The following is a 20,092-nucleotide window of genomic DNA, read 5'->3' as shown; positions in this document are numbered from 1 at the left end:
AATTGTCTCTTGGAGCTTCTATTTCTATTCACTGATAAGCTGATGTCAGCTAAGATGAAGTTCTTGAATAATCAGCATGAAAAGCTAAATTAATAAGTGCTGTTTCTCTCCTTGTTTTGTGAGATGGACACAGGACAAGAGATTGGTTCAAGAGAGTGTAATGCCATCAATTCTTCTTTCTTTGCTGAGATTTCAGGCTCTCAGCCTTCTTCAGAACCATCTGTCAAAATTTACAAGCTCAGAGCCAAAGGCTTCTACAAATCTGTAACTGACATTTATAATTTACTTTTTTTGCTACAGAAACAGATAGCAGTGAACACAATACCAAACTTCCAAAAAAGAGCTTTCTGAGGTAATCTTGGAAATGGCAAACCTGTATCTCTGCCTCCTGTAACAGCCAAGAAATTGGAATAAATAACAGATTGCACCGAACAGTGCTGACTTCCAATGCAGTCCACTCAATGTATTCTATACCCTTCAGCAGAGAATCCAAGAATAGGAGGGATCTCCAAATACCTCGCCCAAGTTTTCATTGGGCATAGATTCCTATTCCTATTGCTTTCCTGAAACAGCTTTTCCAGCACGTGACCCATGGCTCAGGAACGACAAATGTCACTCGCAAAAAGAACACTTCAAGTAATCTGCATCGACTTCTCAGGGGAAAAACCAAACCCCCAAACTTTACTATTTGGTTGCTGAATGTTAAGTTCTGTGAGTACACACTGAGATCTGCATATCAGAAGTCAGCAAGAACAGCAATACAGTAGAGGGATAAGTGCTTTTAATAAAACACAAATTAAGTCACAGTTGTACAGGTTGCTCAGTGCTCGCTTGAGGTACTGTGGCTTACCCTCCTGAAAAAGCTGGATACTCTATCCCATCATACTTGTCCCTTCTGGAGATGAGATCTGCTTTTTTCTAATTTTTATTCTTCTCATCTTACACTTCAGCTAGAATTAATGCTGCAAAGTTCCAAAATGCTAATTTGAAAATCCTTTAATTTTCTTTCTTGTCCACATAAATCAAACTGATGTGTTCTATGAAAACATCAAACACAATGCCCTTGGTTTTATTTCTTTTCTATGAAAGCCATGTACAAAGGAAACATTGGTAGCAAGATCTATTCAGGACTGATCCCCTACAAATGCAATAGCACTCATTTCTATCTGAAAACCAACCAAAAGACCAGCCTGTACTACTGCACCAACTGGGCTTGCTGGCCACAAGCTGCAGGATAAAAGCCTTGCCAGAAAGTTAAGTCTTCTGAATTCTGGAAGCTCTCTGTAAAACACAAGTTCTTCAAAGCTCACTACCAGGCAAGAGTTTTGAGTTCAGAAAAAAATCTATACCCAAAAAGTGTCAGGAAGCAATGACTGGCCACTCCACAGAGGAAGTAGGGCCTGGGGTTGGGTGTTTCAGCTGTGAAGACACAGCACGAAGGGTGTCTGATCCCCGCTGGCACCGGCTGAGTGCTGGACCCGAGACCAGCTCAGCTGTCTGGCTAACAACATACACAGGGTTCTAGAAATAAAGCCATGAACAAAGCAGCTCACTGCCTATGTACCATGCCCACAGCAGGAAAGGGAGCAGTTCACTGAATGCTTCTGGAGACATTCTGGAGACCTTGTGGAATGGATTACCTGTCCAGGTTCTCATCACAAACCACGTGTTTCACTAGCAAAATACTGGGCAGGAAAAACCAGACAGAATGGCAGTTTCTGTACTGGTTTTGTTCACTAACATGATTGAGGCTGACAGGCTCTAGAAGTAACAGTAAAGTGAGGTAGAAAAATATTCTCTCCTTTCCAGAGAAAGCAACGTAGTGTGAAACCCAAACTGGCATGAGATCACCTTCGAACTGCTCACGCTCATCCTGTGCCCAGTGCAGTCACCTCCAAATGCTGGCACAGCAGCACAGACAGCCCGTGACACCCACAGCACTATCACACATCAGGGACTGGACACCTCCACTGCTCAGAGTGCTCTGCTGAGCACAGATGTAAAGGCTTATCAGGCAGAAAAGCCAACAAGAAGTAGCAAGAGTTTCACAACTCCTATTGCAAATGTAGCTCTCCATAAGCAACAGGCAAGTTTTCAAATCTTTGCAGTTTAAATTTTTGTTGTGAGGGGTATCCAGACCAAAGAAGTTATCTGTGCTATTCTGGTTTATCCCTTCCCTCTCCAGGAAGGTATGTTTTCTGGATATGAAGGGATGCAAACATAAGGAAAGATTCTATCTAGGAGAAAGCTAAAGATCCTCGAGGTGCATTGTGGAGAAGAAAAAATTGACAGAAACTGACTTGAATTCACAAAATTGAAGTGGAAACACAAGATGATCACAAGGACACTGCTGAATATCAGAGTGAAGACACAAGAAAGATTTCCCTATTCTTCCATCCAGCTTTCAGTCTTGCAAGTCAGATGCCAAACTGACCTTTGCAACACTCAGCTTCAGAAAGAAAGTCACATGCTGATACTGAAAGGGCAAAGAATTCAGAAGCTTTTTGGGAGACACACGTATTTATAGTAAGATACGATCAGATACTTTACAGAGCAATAAGTATTTGTGGACACATTATTAAAGTAATCAGCAAACTTTGTCCAAGGAAGGAATTATCTCAACAGGGCACGGGGATTCCGCCACCTTCCCGTGGATGTGCATGCAGGTACCACTCAGGCCTCCTTCCTGTTCCTAACGCAAGTGTTACTGAAGCAACTGTGGTAAATCCCATTTCCCTCCCCAGAACAGCAATTCAAGGATTTCTGTGGCAAACACATTCTAAGGATTACAAGGAACAGACACACCGTAACCAAGAACTCTTCACAAAATTTAAGACAAGTCTTAACCAATTTATAGAGACACCAAGTGGCAAACAGAGTGGGAAGCAGTAATTTACAGCTCAGTACTCCCTTGCAACACAACAGCAACAGATCCAATTTGCTAATCCAGTGCAAAGCCTGCCCCAAATCAAAGACAGACACAGCTAAGTAGCATGTAAAAACATAGAGAGGCTGAAATGAATTCAAACACAAAAGCCATTTCAAAAGCTGAAAAAGTCAAAACCTGCCTCTCTGAACACATCCACAACCTTTACTTAAGCTTCTTCATGACCTGCAGTGATGGGTCTGCTCTTACTTTAAATGCTGGAAAATCTGATCATTCTTAGGGTCCCAAACAAGCCAACTTCCTTACAAATTCTTCAAGCAACAAATAGAGGTTTTCAGCTGCCTCAATGGCTGTCCTCAGGTGTCCAGCTCTCCTCCTACAGTGTTTCTAACTAACCCACTTCTGGTTCCAGTAACACCCGGACTGGACAAGGCAAATGCATTTAAATAGCCCTCACATAAGGAGACCACAAAAATTATTTGCTCTTGAGGAGTGGCACTTTTACAACTGAATCTTAAGTCAAGAAGAATTAGTGCAAAGTCTACATCCTAACAAAATTAATGGCAGCTTGTAAACTGGGAGTCCATAACACACCCACAGCATAAAGGTCATGCCCATTAAACTCTGAGATGTCTATTCTGAGCTTAAATCAACTTCAGGCATAAAACATACAATCTGATGCTTATGCCTTCTTTATATAACCCTTGCTACACTTTCTGTCTGCCTTTAATTGTTTACCTGACAACTCTTCTTAGCAAAAAAATGACTAACATGTAAATATTACATGACATAATTGTGAAAGTACCTGACACGTTTTGCTGACTCAGAACAACTGTTTACAGCCTCTTAAATAGCTCGGGTTGTCTGGACACTAAAACGCCCTTAACACAGAACATACCAAAGGAATATATGAACAGAAATCTCTACCTAGAACATGAGGACATATTTCTAGCTGGAGCACCAGGCAAACACTCCCAGTTAAAACACTTAACTAAGAGCTGTGTAAAAGGTACAATACTTCTTCATTTGTATGAACTGCACGACTCAAGGCTGCCACCTCTACCTGTTCTCTACCTGCCCTGTCAACAGGCACAGGTACATGGCAAACGGAGCCCTACAAACTCTTACAAAACGTTTCTCAGTCAGGGTTATCCTTCGCAGCCCTCACCTGACCAGATCTCCATGAAGCTGCAAAAAGAGGTTTTTCCTCCCTTCATCACAGATCTCCGACGCTGGGGTGTCCACTGTGCACAGGACCAGGCGCAAGTCCGAAGAGGCCACAGCTGCAGAGTCTCTTCCATAAACATACACGCAGCCTCGTCCGACGTCCCCTTTCAACCAGGTCCTCTCACGGGACCCAACGCGGCTCCTGCTCAGGCAGCTCCTGCTCCCGGGGCGCTTCGCGTTCCTCTGCAAGGCAGCCAAGACCCGAGAGCTTCAGCATCGCCTCCGGCAGCGGCCCCGCTCCGACCCAGCCCCTCCGCACAGGCCGCGCGGGGCACGGACAGCGCCCGGCCCGGCCCGGCCCGACCCCGCCAAGGTCGCGGCGCGAAGCGACCCCAGCGCCCCGCCCGAGGCCCCGGCCCCCTCCTCACCTTCAGCACCCGGATGGCACCGCGGGGCCCGGCGCGGCCTTCCCGGGCGCCGCCCGACGCCGCCGTTTCGTCCTCCTCGGGTCCCGGAGCCTCCCTGGGCCCCGGCCCGGCCTCCCCCATCGCGGCCGCGCTCCCACCCGGCGCTGGCGGCGGCCCCACCCCGGAAGCGCGCGCGGCCCCGGCTCAGGTCCCGCCCCCGGCGCGGGAGCGCGCGGCGCGGCCACGTGTCCCGAGCGCCGTGCGCGCCGCGGGGCGGGAGCGCGGAAGGGCAGAGCGGCCCGGGCGCTGCAAACGCACCGGCCCTGCCCCAGCTCCGCTCACCCCTCCCGTCCGTCACCGGCCCTGCCCCAGCTCCGCTCACCCCTCCCGTCCGTCACCGGCCCTGCCCCAGCTCCGCTCACCCCTCCCGTCCGTCACCGGCCCTGCCCCAGCTCCGCTCACCCCTCCCGTCCGTCACCGGCCCTGCCCCAGCTCCGCTCACCCCTCCCGTCCGTCACCGGCCCTGCCCCAGCTCCGCTCACCCCTCCCGTCCGTCACCGGCCCTGCCCCAGCTCCGCTCACCCCTCCCGTCCGTCACCGGCCCTGCCCCAGCTCCGCTCACCTCCCGGCCGCAGGAACGCGGCGCAGCAGCCGAGCAGTACCTTACCTTCCCGCTGCTGCCCTGCAGGCCCCACCGGGCAAGCTCTGCACTCTGAAACAGAGGCTGCTACTAACGATAGAATTATCTACTAACGACATCATCATCACGGTGCAGTTTGCAAGACTGATTAATACTTTAGGGCAGCTACTGCTTATGCCCCAACAGGATCAAGCATATTAAAAAAAGGCCTCCCACCCTCTTCCACAGTGCAATTACGTGTTAGAAAAGATGTGAAAAGGTATGTAAATGAAATGTGACTGTGACGAGATGACACAAGGCAGAACCTCCCCGCAGGCACAGATGCTGCTCTGACACAGAGGCACATGGAGTATGAAAGAGGCTTTTTAAGCAACAATGGAATCACGACCAACTCTCACAGCACCCTGCAAATACTGGGGAAAAAACATTCCTCGTGTTCAGATCCCAGCACACCTTTCTAGCACCTGGACAAGCACAGCTGATAGTATTTAACTGACACACTCTCTCTCTCCGGGTGGTATTCTGAACTGCCAAAGTGTTCATTCATTTTGCTCTCCAAAATGTCCCATAAAGTTTTTCAAATTCTGCCCTTTTTTTTTTTGCATCATCTGAACTACCTCTGGCCAAACATCAAGCAACGAAACATCATATCCCACTGTACTGCAAAAAGCAACAAGGCACAGTTTTAAATCATTGAATATTGACTCGTTTTATTAGTCACTTCATAATTTGTTTCAACCAAAAGACAATACACACAGCAGAAGTCTAATGCATCCCATGTAAATGTTTACATCCGTTAAGCTCCTCACTCACCTATGACTCAGCACTTATTTAAATTTTTTACATCTCAAAAATAGGTCTCCAGAATTTTGAATGCCACCAGGCTCCCTACTCAAATAGCATGTTTTTACTTTAAGTTTGGTTGGGTTGGTTGGGGGTTTGTATTTTTGTGGGGTTTTTTGTTTGCTTATTTTTTTCTCTGCACTGTCAAAAAGGTGGGATGGGGCTCTATGTAAAATTTAAATTACAGCATCAGGAAAGAAAAAGAAATATACAGGAATAGAGTGAAAGTTCAGAGGGAAGCAGTCCAGCAGCTCCTTCCCTCACAGCCTTCAAGTAGAAAATGAACACATAAAAGTGCACCAGTGTTGTTGCTGCCACGGCTCACAGCTGGGACCAGCCTCAAGGAAGGTGCTGGCACCTTTCCCAGCTGTTTCGGCATCTTCCAAGTTAGAGATCCAAGGTACTGTAAAGGTGGCAGTCCCCTCACTGCTATTGCTTCAATGGATTGTTCAAGGCCATATTTAGTCCCACCAAAACCTGGACAAAGTCGATTTTAGGACTTCCTATATCTCCTCCTCCTTCAGGCCCATTATGGCCACAATTATTTCTGTCATGTTTTGACTTGAAAGACATTCACTTGAAAAAAACAGACATTCAGTATCTCCCAGCTCTGAAGTCTCCCATGCAGATTAGTAAGATTACCAGTGAAGTCTGTATCTTGCTGCCTTTATAGTCCCCTAACACCGAAGCAAGGAAAATGTTGACCAAGTCTTGTCAGAATTGTTGCATTCAGCTGGTGGGAAGAGGACTCAGCCTGGGATTGCCTCAGATGTGCAAGGACTCTCCAGAGGGACACCCCAGCAGCAGCACAGAGTTTGAGGTGCACACAGGGGTAAAGGAGCAAGCAACGTTATCTGGGGCTGGAGGTACAGGAAGGTGGGAAGCCTGGCCTTCCTTCTGGTGAAACATCAGCACCCACCCCTCAGCGAGGAGGGCATCGAGCTCCAGGGACAGCTGGAATTTTTTCCTGCTACAAACGAGTTCTTCAAAGGCCAGGGATGGCTTCAGGCAACACACATTTCAGGGACATGCGCCGCCTCCTCCAGCCTCCACGTGATGAAGTGGCCATTTCCCCAAGCACGGATACAGTGCAAGGGTGAAGGAGCCAAGAACACAAATGGAATTCATCCTACAAGCTTACCAGAGATCAACAGCAAAATCCAGCTGCTCTAGGGACAGAAAACAAGCACGACAAGAGGGACAAGATACACTGTTGCCAACCCTGCTGCAACAAACTGGCCAGGTGAGACGCTATTTCCTTCTTCCTTCCCATCTAATCTCCCACACCAGTGCTCTTTCCCAGCAAAACCGAACGGAGAGTGAGGTATTCTGGCTTTCAGCATGAGTGACTGTGCAGAATTCTGTGAAGAGAGTAGGAGAGCTCACGAGGAGTTCAGGAGCCAAGGCAAAGACTTTCCATCAGCTTTCCGTCTGGGACACCCTCAGAGCTCACCGAAGTATGAGTGTAACATGCTCAGTCTTCAACACTGAGTTTGAGCTAGTGGGGTGGTAAATACCCACAACTGCAGTGAAAGCAGCAAAGCTAAATGCTCAGCACCAGAAATGCACCTTCATTCAGCCATTTCCTGCAAGACTGCCTGTTTCATGATGCTTCTGGCTAGAAGCACAGGATCTATCTCACCGCTGATAGCCAAGGCATGATCCTACCACAACCCAAAAAGTTACTCTTAAGAAAATCATACATTGTTCTTCTAGACTTTATAACCCCATGCTGATGCCAGTTCCAGTAGAACAAAGCTCTTTGCTAATTCAAAGGCCTAAACCTGTTTAATCAATAAGGTAACAAAAATGGTCTCCAAGAGAAGATAAACTTACACCACTAACACATGACTGGCACTTATGTCAGTGACAGTCAGTCCTACCTTACATTACTTAATGCAGTTAAAACCAAAGCACACTGAACAACCTTTAGTGGTCTCCTGTTGCAAATTCAAGGGCAGAATAGCCTTTTCCTTAATTTTTCCTAAGGATACTGTGCACCACTCTTGCAATACTTTTAGCAAGGACTAGAGCCCTGTGTTAGCACTTCTGCAGACAGAAAAAGCTGTGTCTAAGCTTGTCATGAGAACACTCAATGATCACTGTCTGGAATACCCTAGAACAGAACTGAAGCAGACATGCTCTACCTTCAGCTTACCAGCACACTCAGAGATGAAGATCTAAGATCTATCCTCTGCTCTTGCTCCCTGAAGAGCAGTGAACACCTGAACAGTTTGTCATGCTGTGCTTTATGTCCTACACGTGGCCACTGAGAGACCACCCAGAACTGCAGCACCTCCCAGCAGTTCCACAGGAACATCCTGAACACAGCTCTCTCTGAGCTCAGAGAGGCACTGGACTTCACCTCTTTGGATCCAAATACTCAAACAACTGACTTTTGTTCAAAACACAGTAAAGTTACTTTCAGTCTGAACCTTAACTGGCACATTAGTCTGAAAGGGAAGCAAGGAGCAAACTACAAGGATAATTAAGTAACAAAATGGGAAAAGGTCTCTTTAAACCGCATGGTCTTTATTTCAGTGCCAATATTACAGATACAACACAAATATCCCAGTCAGAAGTAACTCAAATGGAACCCAGGGGGTCTACAACAGGCTCTGGAAATTAAATTGGGGAGAAGGTCTGGAATAACCATGAAGAGCAACTTTGCAGCATAGTCTCTGATGGTCTCCCAGCAGGAGCGGAGCCCCTTGCCCAAAGACTGATCTACAAAATTAAATTTGTCTTTTCTACCCATAAACCAGAACTAACAGGCTGAAAGACTTTGAAACCGTCTGTGGTAGGACACCAGCTGTTCCTTGGATCCCTACGTCTCTCGTATCTCACTACGCTTTCTGGGGAAGCTACAGAAGACTTGCTGAATCTGCGTGGCTGTAGCTTCTAATAGAAAGAAAGAAAAAATTCAAGTGTAAGGTCTTCATTTCCAAGTACAGCACCAAAGCAATTTTACCAACTCTTACCAGCACCTCTTTTCCTGCACTGTCCCAGGTTTGCATATGAACTCCCAAGGCCTCACTTGCTCTTGGTATGCCATCACATAACTAGGAGGTGGGTGTACACAGTAATGCACTGAGTAGGTCATAAGAAGCCTCCAGCCCCTCAGACCTACGGGATACAAGAAGAAAGAGGCAGGGCAGCCTGGCATTCCCCAAGTCCCCATCTGAGTCCCAGATGAAAGTGCCTGAAGGAATCCAGCTAGAAATGAATGACAACACACCTTGCTCACCCCACGGAAAAAAAGACAGCAGAAAGAAGGGGCAACTGCTCACTTGTTGCAGAGAACAAAGTTTCCCTGCTAGAAATTCCAGACTTCTCTTCCAACCAGGCTGCATTTCTTTTGGGGGGGCTGAGGGAAGGCAGGAAAAGGGGAGAAGGGAATGTTGCTTCTGGCTGTGAATGCATGTGTGAGGGAGTGCACAGTAGACTCCACAAGCCACCAGCCTCATCAGCGGAGGAGAGATTAGTCTTAACAGATATGCTTCAAAGTCAGCAATCACTTCAGGAAAATTCCTCCTCATCAGCAGGTCTCATCTGTTCCCCATGCCCATGGTGCAGTTTGGGGGATTGCCAAGGATCACAACCTTCTTCCCAGAGTTCTTTTGATTGGGTGGGATGAGAATAAGAATGGTGGCAGAGCCTCACTGCCAGGACTGAGGGGGGAAGTTGTTGACTTCTGCTAGGTCCTGCATTGCTGAGCCCTTGTGATTATATGTCAACTTGATCCGCATACGTAGTTGTTGCTAGAAGAGAAAAGGGGGAAACAAACAAACACACATACAAAACAAATTCAGATCTTCATTAAAGGTCAGCAACTCCCACAACATCCATTTCCCCTCCCTCACCCAAGAAATACTCAACACAGACCATTCCTGACTACAAGAGCTTGCTGGAAGGACGTGCAGGGTGAACTGACACTGCAGATAAATACTCAACCTAGTACAACATTGATTGGTCTCTGTAGTTCTCAGATCAGGTACAAGCTCTTAGAAAAGCAACAGCACAGCTTCTACCCACATCTCTCTGCATTGGCCCTGTTCTTGCAAGCACTGAAGTCCTTAAATACAGAAATAGCTGCCTTAAAATTCCAGTTAACAGAAGAAAGCAGGAGGCAGATCTGTACTCCACTGCTCTGCACTTGGGCTTGTAGGGAAAGATCACATTTCCCAAACTGGCTGTCCACTTCACGCAGCAACCTGGAAACCTCAAGTTCTGCACAGCTCAGCAGCACTGTGAAGGAAAAACTGGAAAGAGAGTCTCTAAGAACATTGTCTTCTGCTGGGAGTAAATGATGGAATAGCTCAGAAGCTGCTTTACACTGTCAGGTGGCTGTCGTCCAGATACTATGTGGCACTTCAAAACAACTAAAACACAGCATGCTCCAGTCAACTTCCCTATTCTCCTCACTCTCAAAAAGCCCTAAAAGTAAAAGCAAGAAGTCGACAATTTCTGTCTCTCTTCTCCATCTACAGACAAATACACAAAAGGGATAGCAGAGGGAGGAAAGGAGGACAAGGACTGCTCCAACCAGGTTCAGGATAAAGAAGCTATACTTTATCACTAGTAGATCAACATCAGTGTCAGGTTTTTTGTTTATTTGGTGTTGTTTTGGAAACCCTGCCATCAGTTTCAAATCCAGCATGATGACACTATTCTGCACCTCTGTCCTCTGAAGTGTTGCTGGGAGCTGTGGTGTTCCAACAAGGAAGCAAGCCACTACCCAGCTGCATTTCACCTTGTGGGTCCCATTTGAGGGGGGTGTATTGTGACTTCTGGCACATTTCAGGAAAAATCCTAAATCCTTCAAAGTTCAGAAAATAACTTTCAAGGTGATCTTTGAAAGGTGCTCTACAGCACCACAGAGAAACTCTTACCAGATGTATATAAGGCAGAGAATAATCAATAATCAGTCTAGTGACTTAATATAAACAGAAGCGAGCAGCCCCCAGGGCAATAAGAGGGGACGCACGGAAAACCCACAGACACCGCGCGCTGCCATCCACTGGAATCCTGGGCTGACATTTGTGGGCTTTTTTCTCACTTGCATAGCAGTCTAGCAGCAATGCTTTACATCTAGACCAGCATCTAAGTGTTAACCAATGAAAAACTTCAGATGCTTTAAGTTCTTACAAGTCATTTAAGATCTTAAGGCTGTCCCTCAAAGGAAGAAACAAGCAATCTCAATTTTTATTTTTCTTTCTGATGACATCTGAGTACTTGTAAAGCCTCTTAAGGAGGCTATGTGGGCCACATTCCTCCCTCCCCTCAAGTCTCTTATATATTCCAATCTTGAAGCCTGTCTCTGAAGGCTATAAAACAAATGGGATTATGATTACATCACACCTAAAGATTCTTTCAATCAACTGTTTAAAATTACACTCATCACATCAAAACCAAATTACACCAGTTAAGAAAAACTGTTTTGTTAAGAATATGAATCAAGCTACTTTTTTCTGTACCAACACATCAAGCAATGTTGCTGCAGACAGAATGAACAAATGTTGAATATCTTCACAGGGCAAGATGCTTGCCTTCCAGACAGCACTTTTACAACCCATATAAACACCAGGTTTAGCTCCTCTGGAAAGGCCACCTGAAAACATAACCACTCTTATGTAAAATGTGAATGAATTCAAGATAGCAAAGCTGTGAATCTGCTTTAGCAGTATAACCAAATAGAAGACCCAACCAGTGTCCAAAACCTCCTTTTTTTCCCAGTCTTTGTTTTTCATAACCTTCTCCTAACCCTAATCAAAATGACTGTCAGGAAAAGCACATCATTCACTGCCATCACTCCCTATGTCTCATCACTGATGCATCCCTAACTGACTGCCACTAAACGAACAATTTCAAGACACTATCTTTAATAATTCTTGGAATCACTCACCTTTTGTGGATTCAGGACTTTAATGACCTGTGTGATGGTCCCCGAGTTAAATGCAGGGATGACACTGCTACTGGGAGACAGGAGCTGCAGCTGGAATGTCTGAAGAAAGGCAAAGAGAAAACAATTTGATGCTTAATCAAGTAAGAAAATACAGTGACTTGTTTGTACTGGGAGAAAGCATGGAAAATTAAAAGTTCAGTTCCTGGCCCTCAATAATCAGTTCTTCCATTCTCTATCTTGTTGTTCCCTAAGCAAACATATTTGCTGGCCCACCTGCTTTCTGTGCAAGTAGGATCCAGGTAGCACAAGCACTGAGAGGTGAGGGCTTACTGCAGTGGACCAAGATCAGCACGGATGTTTTAAGTGTTGCATGCAGAGAACAGTCAGCACGCCTGTAACCCCTAATGCCTTCCTATGGCAGGTATGAAACCAGCCCAAAACCAAGGTAGGGGAATACTAATTCCTAGAAGTGAAACTCTCAGAAGTGAATGTACTTTCTGAAATTTGGAGAGCATTCCAGTCACATCTCACTTCAGTAGTCTGCTCCACTATACACCAGACAATATCTGTTTCCCGTATTTTGTGCTGCAGCCGAGTGCGAGGGCTGAATTCACTCGTTTAAATGAGGACTGCCACTAATCACCATATGGTGACTCATTTAAATTTTTATAAGCAGCTAATAGCTTCAAAAGACTTTTTCTTTCATGCATTCATAGCTGCAAAGAACATGGCATTATGTCTTAGAAAATAAGATTAAGGGATTGATTAGTGTCTCCAAAATACCTTTTCTGACTCGACATTCTTTTGCACATGGTTTAGAAACTTTCCTGAAAAGTGATGATTTTAAAACACAATTTTGTCCAAGTAGAAGTAGTCCAACCTGATAGAAACCTGTGTTCTATTGCATTCACATTTACATTTAGTTTCAGACTAGAAAGAGATGACCTAACTGAGCATGAAGACACCCTTTTAACGGCTCTCAGCCTGTTTACCTTGCAAGTTTTTGTCTACATGAAAGCACAGCTCAGAGAGTGTTTGCAGCTGGCCCTCAACCCCTCACTGTAGCTGACCTAGTGGCTCTACCTTTGGTACTGCAGCTTGGAAAACAAAATCTGTCATATCCAGCTCTGTGCTGTTGGAGGCCTGTATCGTGATTACAGTGACACTGGGATTGGTGTTTGACCTCTCAAAGGTGAAGTCAATCTTCAGCCCATTCTTGTTGTATGCAGTAATGGAGGGGATTCCTGCAGAAAACAAAAAGCAGCAGACCTACAGAATCTGGAGATCATTCTCAACATTATAGTATGCATTTACTTTACCCAGATATGAACTCCTCTGAAAATTAAACACAGCCCCTTCTACTCCACTGTCTATGCCACCTTTTCAAAGCCTCTCCCTTTTCTTTTTTTTTACTACCCTTTGTTTCCTCTTCTAGTTGAGTGCTGGGGCACTTTAGGCAAAGGATTTACATGTCCCTAACCTGCAGCAACATCATTGAAGAGAGGCTGTGATGTAAGTCCATCGAGCAGGAATGGAGGCTGTGCTGTTTGGGGTGCAGGAGCAGATACTGGAGAACCTACAAGAAATGTTGAATGATTATTACTCAGCTGTCATTAAATGAAGAATAATTACACCTTCACCGAAGACTAACCGCTGCATATTGTATTTCTTTACATGAAGCTCTACAAAAAAAAAATCGTGTTGTCATCCTCCCGTTATCTGCTTTCAAGAACTGGCTCCTCTTGAGCTAGCAGGCATTCAAATGGAATTAGGAATTAATTCCTCACATCTCCTAGTCCTCTCTGGGAAAGACTCACAGCATTCCCAAACTGAAGTGCAAAAATCCTCAAGTCTTGCCAGCTCATCATGCAGCATCAACCTGGGACTTCATTCCCCAAGTCCCATCTGTAGGCTAATATGGATCTTGGTAAGACTAAATGTGAAAACTAGGACTACATAGACAATGAAGAACATCACACCCCAGGGCTGAGGATGTGGACTTAAAAGAAATGCAGCCTGCTCACCTGTTAAGTTGAGGTCTCCCAGGAGGTCAAGGAGCTCCCCACCAGCAGAGGCTGGCTTGCTTGTAGGTGCAGTAGGGATTACAGGTGTTATATCACTTCCCCCCAATAAGTCCAATAAATCATTTGCCTAATAAAGAGAGTTGATGTAATAGTTACATATATTTAACGTTCTGCTACTTTCTCTTCAAATGCAGTGGTTTCTACTTGTTCTGAGACTGAAGATCAACAGAGCTGCTGGCCAGTCAGAGGGTTTCTTAGTTTCACTGTGATCCCAGGCCCCACAAGAGATCTAGTTACCATGCTTGTGGGACCACAGAGCTAGAGAAGGACAGAGTTTGTGCATACTGAGACAGGCTGGGGAATTGCAGAATATTCTGAGTTTAAAGGGACCCACAAGGATCATCAAGTCAAACACTTAAGTGAATGGTCTGTACGGGGATCACACCCCCAACCTTGGCATTATCAGCACCATAACCAACAGAGCTAATCCCACCCTCTCCTGGGAGGCCCACAATGACCTGTCCCACACATCTGTTCCTAGAGACATCTGAGCAGAGCCATGACCCATCATCACCAGTTAGAACTAGCAGAGAGGGGAAGGGAGATGGTCTCAGCTTACTGTTGGCAGTGCCCAGAGCATGGTCTAACGGCAGTGGAAGCTGATCCCAGCTCAGTTCCTGTTACCTGGCTAGCAGGCTGCAATCCAGACGGTGGGGGTTTGGTTTCCAGGACTGCTGACTCTGTCTCTCCGTTGGTCTGTACAATCTCAGTAGGACCATTTGTGGTGACTTTCTCCATTACTGGCATTCTCTCAAGCAGTGCCGACCTGAAAGAAGCTGACATAGTTACACTGTGCCATCTTCTGGGATTCCAATCCAAATACTTAGACATTCAAGAGACGACATACACAGGGCAACCCGCCTTTTCCTTTGAGCTGCAGTGCAGGGGAACTCTAAGACTGCATGACAGCTTGAGGGGGTCAGAAGCAATCTCTGGCATTCTATGCCAGTGTAAATAGCTGACAGCTTAAAACCAAAGAAGCCCTCCTATCTCCTGTTTTCCCCCAGTACCTGAGACCTGAGCCCCGCTGTGGGGCTAGGAAAACAAATCCAAAACAAAGATTCCATAACTGAGCAATGGTGGATTAGCTGCAGATCTGGGACACTTGACTGCTCTGTCCCATATGCAGGTGAGTTAGAGGCAGCTCATTTGAGTTCTCTTTGCAGAAGGGGTTAACCACTTAAAATAGGTGGAAAAGCTGGAAAAGCAACCACCACACTCTCATTTAGCCACAAAGAGATGGAGGTTCAGCCCTGAGAGTACCCTCCTGAAATGACAGAGAGACTGAAGAAGAGATATGGGATCCTGAACCCTGACTAGGGAGAACTAGTCTGTAAATATAAGAAACCCCTTGTGGGTTGAGCCACAAAGCACTGCATGGAACAGGCGTAAGCCACACTATCTACACATCTCTTGGGCTGAAAAATTGCTCCAGTGCCAATAAACCCAACAGTGGGCCACACTTTTGACCATGAACAGTCTTAACAGGCAGAAACTATTAAACGCTGACCTTTACACTTGTTATGGGTTTAGCCAGGCGGGCCTAAACTTAGGTTTTAAAGTTCAGCTAGGCCTAGGATTGTCAGCTGATTTAAGCTGGGCTGAGCTAGCTAACAGCTGACTTCTTCCAGCCAATAATATTGTATTCCATACCATACTACATCATCTCAAAGGGTGTAAAATCCAGTGTGTGGGAGTGGCTTGGTTAGTTCCATCATGGCTGCACTAAGAGGAGGACATTTGGCAGCTCCTCTACTGTGCTAGACCCTGCTACTGTTGCCTCTGCTTGCATTTTGTTTGCATTCAGGGAAGTAGAACTATTTTGTTGTTATACTTTCTCTTTCTTGCTGAGTGTCTTTTGGAGTGCTTATGAATTTAGAGTAATGGGCTTTGTATTAATTGGGGAGTGGGAAGTTATTCCTTGTTATATATGCATAACTTGTGTAAGTGTGTGTTATATTGTAGTTCTCTCTTAGTTTTCTCTTCTCTGTTTAAATACATGTAGTTAGTTTCAGCATAAACCTGGTTTTGAGGTTTCTTTTTTTTCCCTCTCCCTCTTCTCTTCCCTTGGCTGGTTGGGGGGAGGAGGAACCCTTTTCACCCTGTCCTGGACACTTGGCGTTTTTCCAGCTCAACCCAGGACAACACTGTAATGAGCAGTAGAGTACACTGGGAGGAAAAATACAAATGCTGTCTTGTAAAACTGAATGAAGATCACATATATATTCCTGAAGTGCAACACCTCCCAAAACTGGGAACAGCAAACACTGCCAAGCTGATTGCCAGATACTGTCTGCTGAAATGGTCAACTCAAATCAAAAGGCCCTCATTCATAAGGCTCCATGGAATACCCAGGCAGTTCACACACTCTTGCTCCTTAACATGACTTTTCTAAGAACAATTTGAGTTGCTACATGGATCCCACAGTGGGAGAAAAAAGAGGAAGTCACAAGGATGTTGTGTCCTACACACAGTGAATAAGATGAGACCTATGGAAAAATGTGATTAAGAAGAGCATTTCAAACAAGGTTTACAAGCCCCTACAAACACAAGCAGTATTTAATCCAGTGGCACCTGTGTTATCTCTCATTTAAATTCTAAAATGGATGCTTCTTCATCTAATCAAATCTTATGGGAAGTTTTCATGGGTGGATGGAATTAATCCCCAGAAAATCTCCTTCAATCTTATGATCCTCACTGAATAGAATAATCTGTGGTGCTCCAGTGCATCAACAATTAACTATTGCACATAGCAGATTAATGACTATTCTCCAAACAATTACAGTTTCAGTTACTGCAACAAAGCAGGGGTTTAACTGCTTCACAGAGAAACAATCACTCGTGCAAAGCAATTATGAATGGGGACCTCTGAATGATAAAGCGTTAGGAGGTTACCATGCTCACCAATTGTACAACAGGGATGCTGAGTGGTGTAGTGAAACAACATGCCTTTCCAAGCAGAGTCTGAGACTCTAAACAGATACTACAAGAAGATACAGTAAATAAAAACGATGTTCTGAAAAACTGAAATGTATTGATAGTTGGAAAAATTGCTTCCAGCTCAGAACACGGCTTAGGAGAGCAGGTCAATGCATCTCTCCATGTTTATTCCAAAGGCATTTAAAATCAGTTTGAACCTAGTAATGCTGGCACAGTAAAAGCTACCTGCAGGTATTTACTCACCTAGAAAATTTAAGCGTCAACACCTGGAAGTAAAAATTGGTCAAGCTCAGGCTCAAAGCAGGACAAATGTTTTAGCAGAGGAAGTCTCTGATTCACAGAACAATATCCCAGGATACATTAAGTCTTTAAAACACTAACTCCATAGATGGGTAAGGAATTCTAGTTCCTCTGTAAACCTACCAAAATCACCAGACATAGCTCTCAAAGCACAGAGTGTCAATGACAGGAGAGCGGTGCAAATTATAAAGCTCCTTTTCAAACACCACAACTCATCAATACTTACCTCATGTGATCATATTTCTTGAAAAGTGCATTATATTCCACGGCTCTCTGCTGCAGCTCCACATCAATGCTGCTGCCGTAGATGGAAACTACCTTCTTAATGCGACTGTTGGGGCAGGGGGAACAAACAAACACACCATGGAATTAGCAGCAAGAAGCAAGGGATTAGCATGTGCCATTCTGAAGATGCTACCTGGGGCTCTGTTCAACAGGAGTCCCATGCAACACAGCGGTCCCTGCAGTATCCATGCAACATCCATTTCTGAACTGTCCTCTCACAACAGCATCAGCAGGTGATTAATGCACCACCTTAAGGTACAGCATAAAATTTCAACCACCAATACCAAGAAGCCTCCAATAGGAAACAAGGCTCTTTTTCTCTCCATCATCCAAAAAAGGAACAGGAAAGAACAGCCCACTGGAAGTAAGGACTTCCCTTTCCCAGAAGGAGTTTTCAAGAAATGGCCATGTATGTCCCATACAACAGAGAACATCCATACAGAAAACAGTACAGACAGCAGACACGTTCCGCCCAGTGAGCAAAAGAGGACTGTTAAAGCCAACAAATAACAGGATGACTCTTGCAGCCCACAGAAGCAGAACATGTTCAAGGAATACCCCTACTGAAGACAACCGATGCCAGCATATTTACAACGAAGCCCTGTGCAGTACACCACCAATGAGAACTCACTTGACAGTGCAGGTGAACCTGGTGGAAAGCTTCATGATGGCAGTGAGAGCATAGCCCCGTGTCACAGATGCAGACATATTAGATATCAGGACGCTTTCTAAAATATCGAGAACTTCATCCTCTGTTACCTGAAAAGGTACAGAGAAGTTAGGCTGAGACAGAGTAGCTTTGCAGCAAGCCTGCCAGAGCATACTGTAAAAACCTGTCTCTTGCTAAATGGCCATGTCACACCTCCTCTGCAACTCTGAGCCTGCAGCATTATGTTCAGAGCATGTGAGACAGATGCCGCCAGGTGAAGATCTCACGGTACGAGTTTTAAAATACAGTTCCTGTTCCACACATTGAAGAACAGGTTTATCACCAAAATACACAGCTAAGACCCTGGCAGGCTCCTTGCAAGGCAGGTTAGCACTGAAACCACACCGCTCTGCCAACTGCAGTGGCACTCCACACAGCCAGTGTTGACACAGTCCATCCCTGCAGCAGGGGAAGGACATTTCTGCCCAGGGTCCATCACCATCATGGACATCACTTCTACGGAACTATTGAAAGCATTCCCCTCACACAGCCAGCATCAAGCAGCTCCAGTCTCAGCCAAGTATACCATTGCTGACCTTTCCCAAGCTATACCTGTATTGGTTCCTCCTCTTCACATTGGCCGGACACCAGAAGATCTCCATACTCTCCTATGCACCAGGAGGCCACTTGCACTAGGGGCTGCTGTTGGATGAAAAACCAGAGAAGCCTCAGAGGTAAATGGATGCCTTCATGAAAAATTAAACCAACCTCACTTCCAAGAGCAAGCATAGCCTTCCTCCCAGCCAAGCAAATTCTCCCCAGCAGAAAAAAATGAGGAATGTTTGATTTGATCAAGAATCCATAATCAAATTGAAGAAACCAAAAAGAACACAAACTTACAGAATCTATGCCTTCTCTCCAATCTGTCCCTTGGAGCCAGACAGTGTGATGTTGGCTTACCTTGAGATGTTTAGTAAACATGCGTATTTATTGCAGTACAACAAGGAAACTGAAGCTGGCCATGTTTGGTTTTACCTGGGAATAATCTCCAAGGATGGCTTTGTAGAGCCTCTGCACAGTGTAGGCATGCATCTCTACACTATTAGTTATGAGCTGGATCAGATTGGGAACAGCATCATCACGAACGTAACTTCCTGCCTGAAAGAACAATTGTTAGGTTTTACTACCCACCTTCTCAGTAACACCCAGCAGCTGCCAATATCTTTCACAAAATGGAAACTTAAAAAAAAAAATCAGCCTTCTGATCAATGAGCACTTTACGGTTGATTTTGAGCAGGCTCAGAGTGGTAGAAGTACAGGACAGCACATTTACCAATAAACAAAACTATACCCAGAGAAATCCATACTATGGATACCCTGAAATTGCAAAAGGTTGTAAGTGGTTTCTCTAACAGTCAAGAAAAGGAAGTTATTTTATTGAATGAGAGCAATTCTCATAGCCAACCCTCTAATGGAAATCAATTCTCAGTTCAGAGGAATCTACTTTTCTCTGTTTCAGGGTGGCAAAATAGCTCACGAGCCAGACTCACTACTTGATGAGCTTCTCAAATTTGAACATGCATACTCCAACTTGATGATGAGTAAACTCCTAGAGAATTAAGAAAATTCTACTAGTCAAATACAAGAGAGGCAATTTCACTTACCGTTGTTAAGACTCTCATAATTGTATCTATGTGCCAGCGCTTGGAAGGAGCATACCTGACAAAATTAAGAGAACAAGTTGGAGCAGTAACTGCCAGCCTTCAACACCATCAAGAAACACATCACTGTCAGAACACCCCCCCTCAGTTATTTACTGCCCCACTGCTTCCTGAGGAGGGACACCAACACTGGTGCATCCTGTTCTTCAGAGTGGGCTACAACTTATAGACCACACACAGATCAGCAAACGGAGAAGAGATGATCAACACTTTCTCTCTTGGGGAGTGGGAGAAACAACAAACAAGATGCTCACAATTCCAAGG

General features: G+C 45.3%; 2 protein-coding genes across 6 annotated transcripts in view; both read right to left on the bottom strand.

The window, feature by feature from the left end:
* Positions 1 to 4,655, bottom strand: part of PHLPP2 (PH domain and leucine rich repeat protein phosphatase 2) — a 34,919-nt gene extending 30,264 nt beyond the window's left edge. For 3 of the 4 annotated variants that reach the window (XR_011698914.1, XM_071567928.1, XM_071567929.1), the window contains exons 1-2: positions 4,483 to 4,655; positions 4,056 to 4,297 (exon numbers count right to left, since the gene is read on the bottom strand). Coding sequence is in view for 3 of the 4 variants with exons in the window: in XM_071567928.1 (XP_071424029.1) it covers positions 4,056 to 4,297; positions 4,483 to 4,602 (362 nt within the window). In the remaining variant the exon portion in view is untranslated. Of the gene's footprint in view, positions 1 to 4,055; positions 4,298 to 4,482 lie in introns of those variants that run through there. The other variant, XM_071567930.1, reaches the window with a different exon arrangement.
* A 3,802-nt stretch (positions 4,656 to 8,457) lies between these two features.
* Positions 8,458 to 20,092, bottom strand: part of AP1G1 (adaptor related protein complex 1 subunit gamma 1) — a 37,542-nt gene continuing 25,907 nt past the window's right edge. For both annotated transcript variants that reach the window (XM_071567934.1, XM_071567933.1), the window contains exons 13-23: positions 19,772 to 19,826; positions 19,143 to 19,265; positions 18,720 to 18,809; positions 18,090 to 18,217; positions 17,400 to 17,504; positions 14,558 to 14,699; positions 13,874 to 14,000; positions 13,330 to 13,425; positions 12,933 to 13,093; positions 11,850 to 11,948; positions 8,458 to 9,705 (exon numbers count right to left, since the gene is read on the bottom strand). In XM_071567934.1, coding sequence (XP_071424035.1) covers positions 9,604 to 9,705; positions 11,850 to 11,948; positions 12,933 to 13,093; positions 13,330 to 13,425; positions 13,874 to 14,000; positions 14,558 to 14,699; positions 17,400 to 17,504; positions 18,090 to 18,217; positions 18,720 to 18,809; positions 19,143 to 19,265; positions 19,772 to 19,826 — 1,228 coding nt within the window. In that variant the 3' untranslated portion in view covers positions 8,458 to 9,603. The remainder of the gene's footprint in view (positions 9,706 to 11,849; positions 11,949 to 12,932; positions 13,094 to 13,329; positions 13,426 to 13,873; positions 14,001 to 14,557; positions 14,700 to 17,399; positions 17,505 to 18,089; positions 18,218 to 18,719; positions 18,810 to 19,142; positions 19,266 to 19,771; positions 19,827 to 20,092) is intronic.

This window comes from Pithys albifrons, chromosome 12, assembly GCF_047495875.1.
Source record: "Pithys albifrons albifrons isolate INPA30051 chromosome 12, PitAlb_v1, whole genome shotgun sequence".
In the NCBI taxonomy this organism is placed as follows: Eukaryota; Metazoa; Chordata; class Aves; order Passeriformes; family Thamnophilidae; genus Pithys; species Pithys albifrons.
This window is presented reverse-complemented; position numbering and strand designations above follow the sequence as displayed.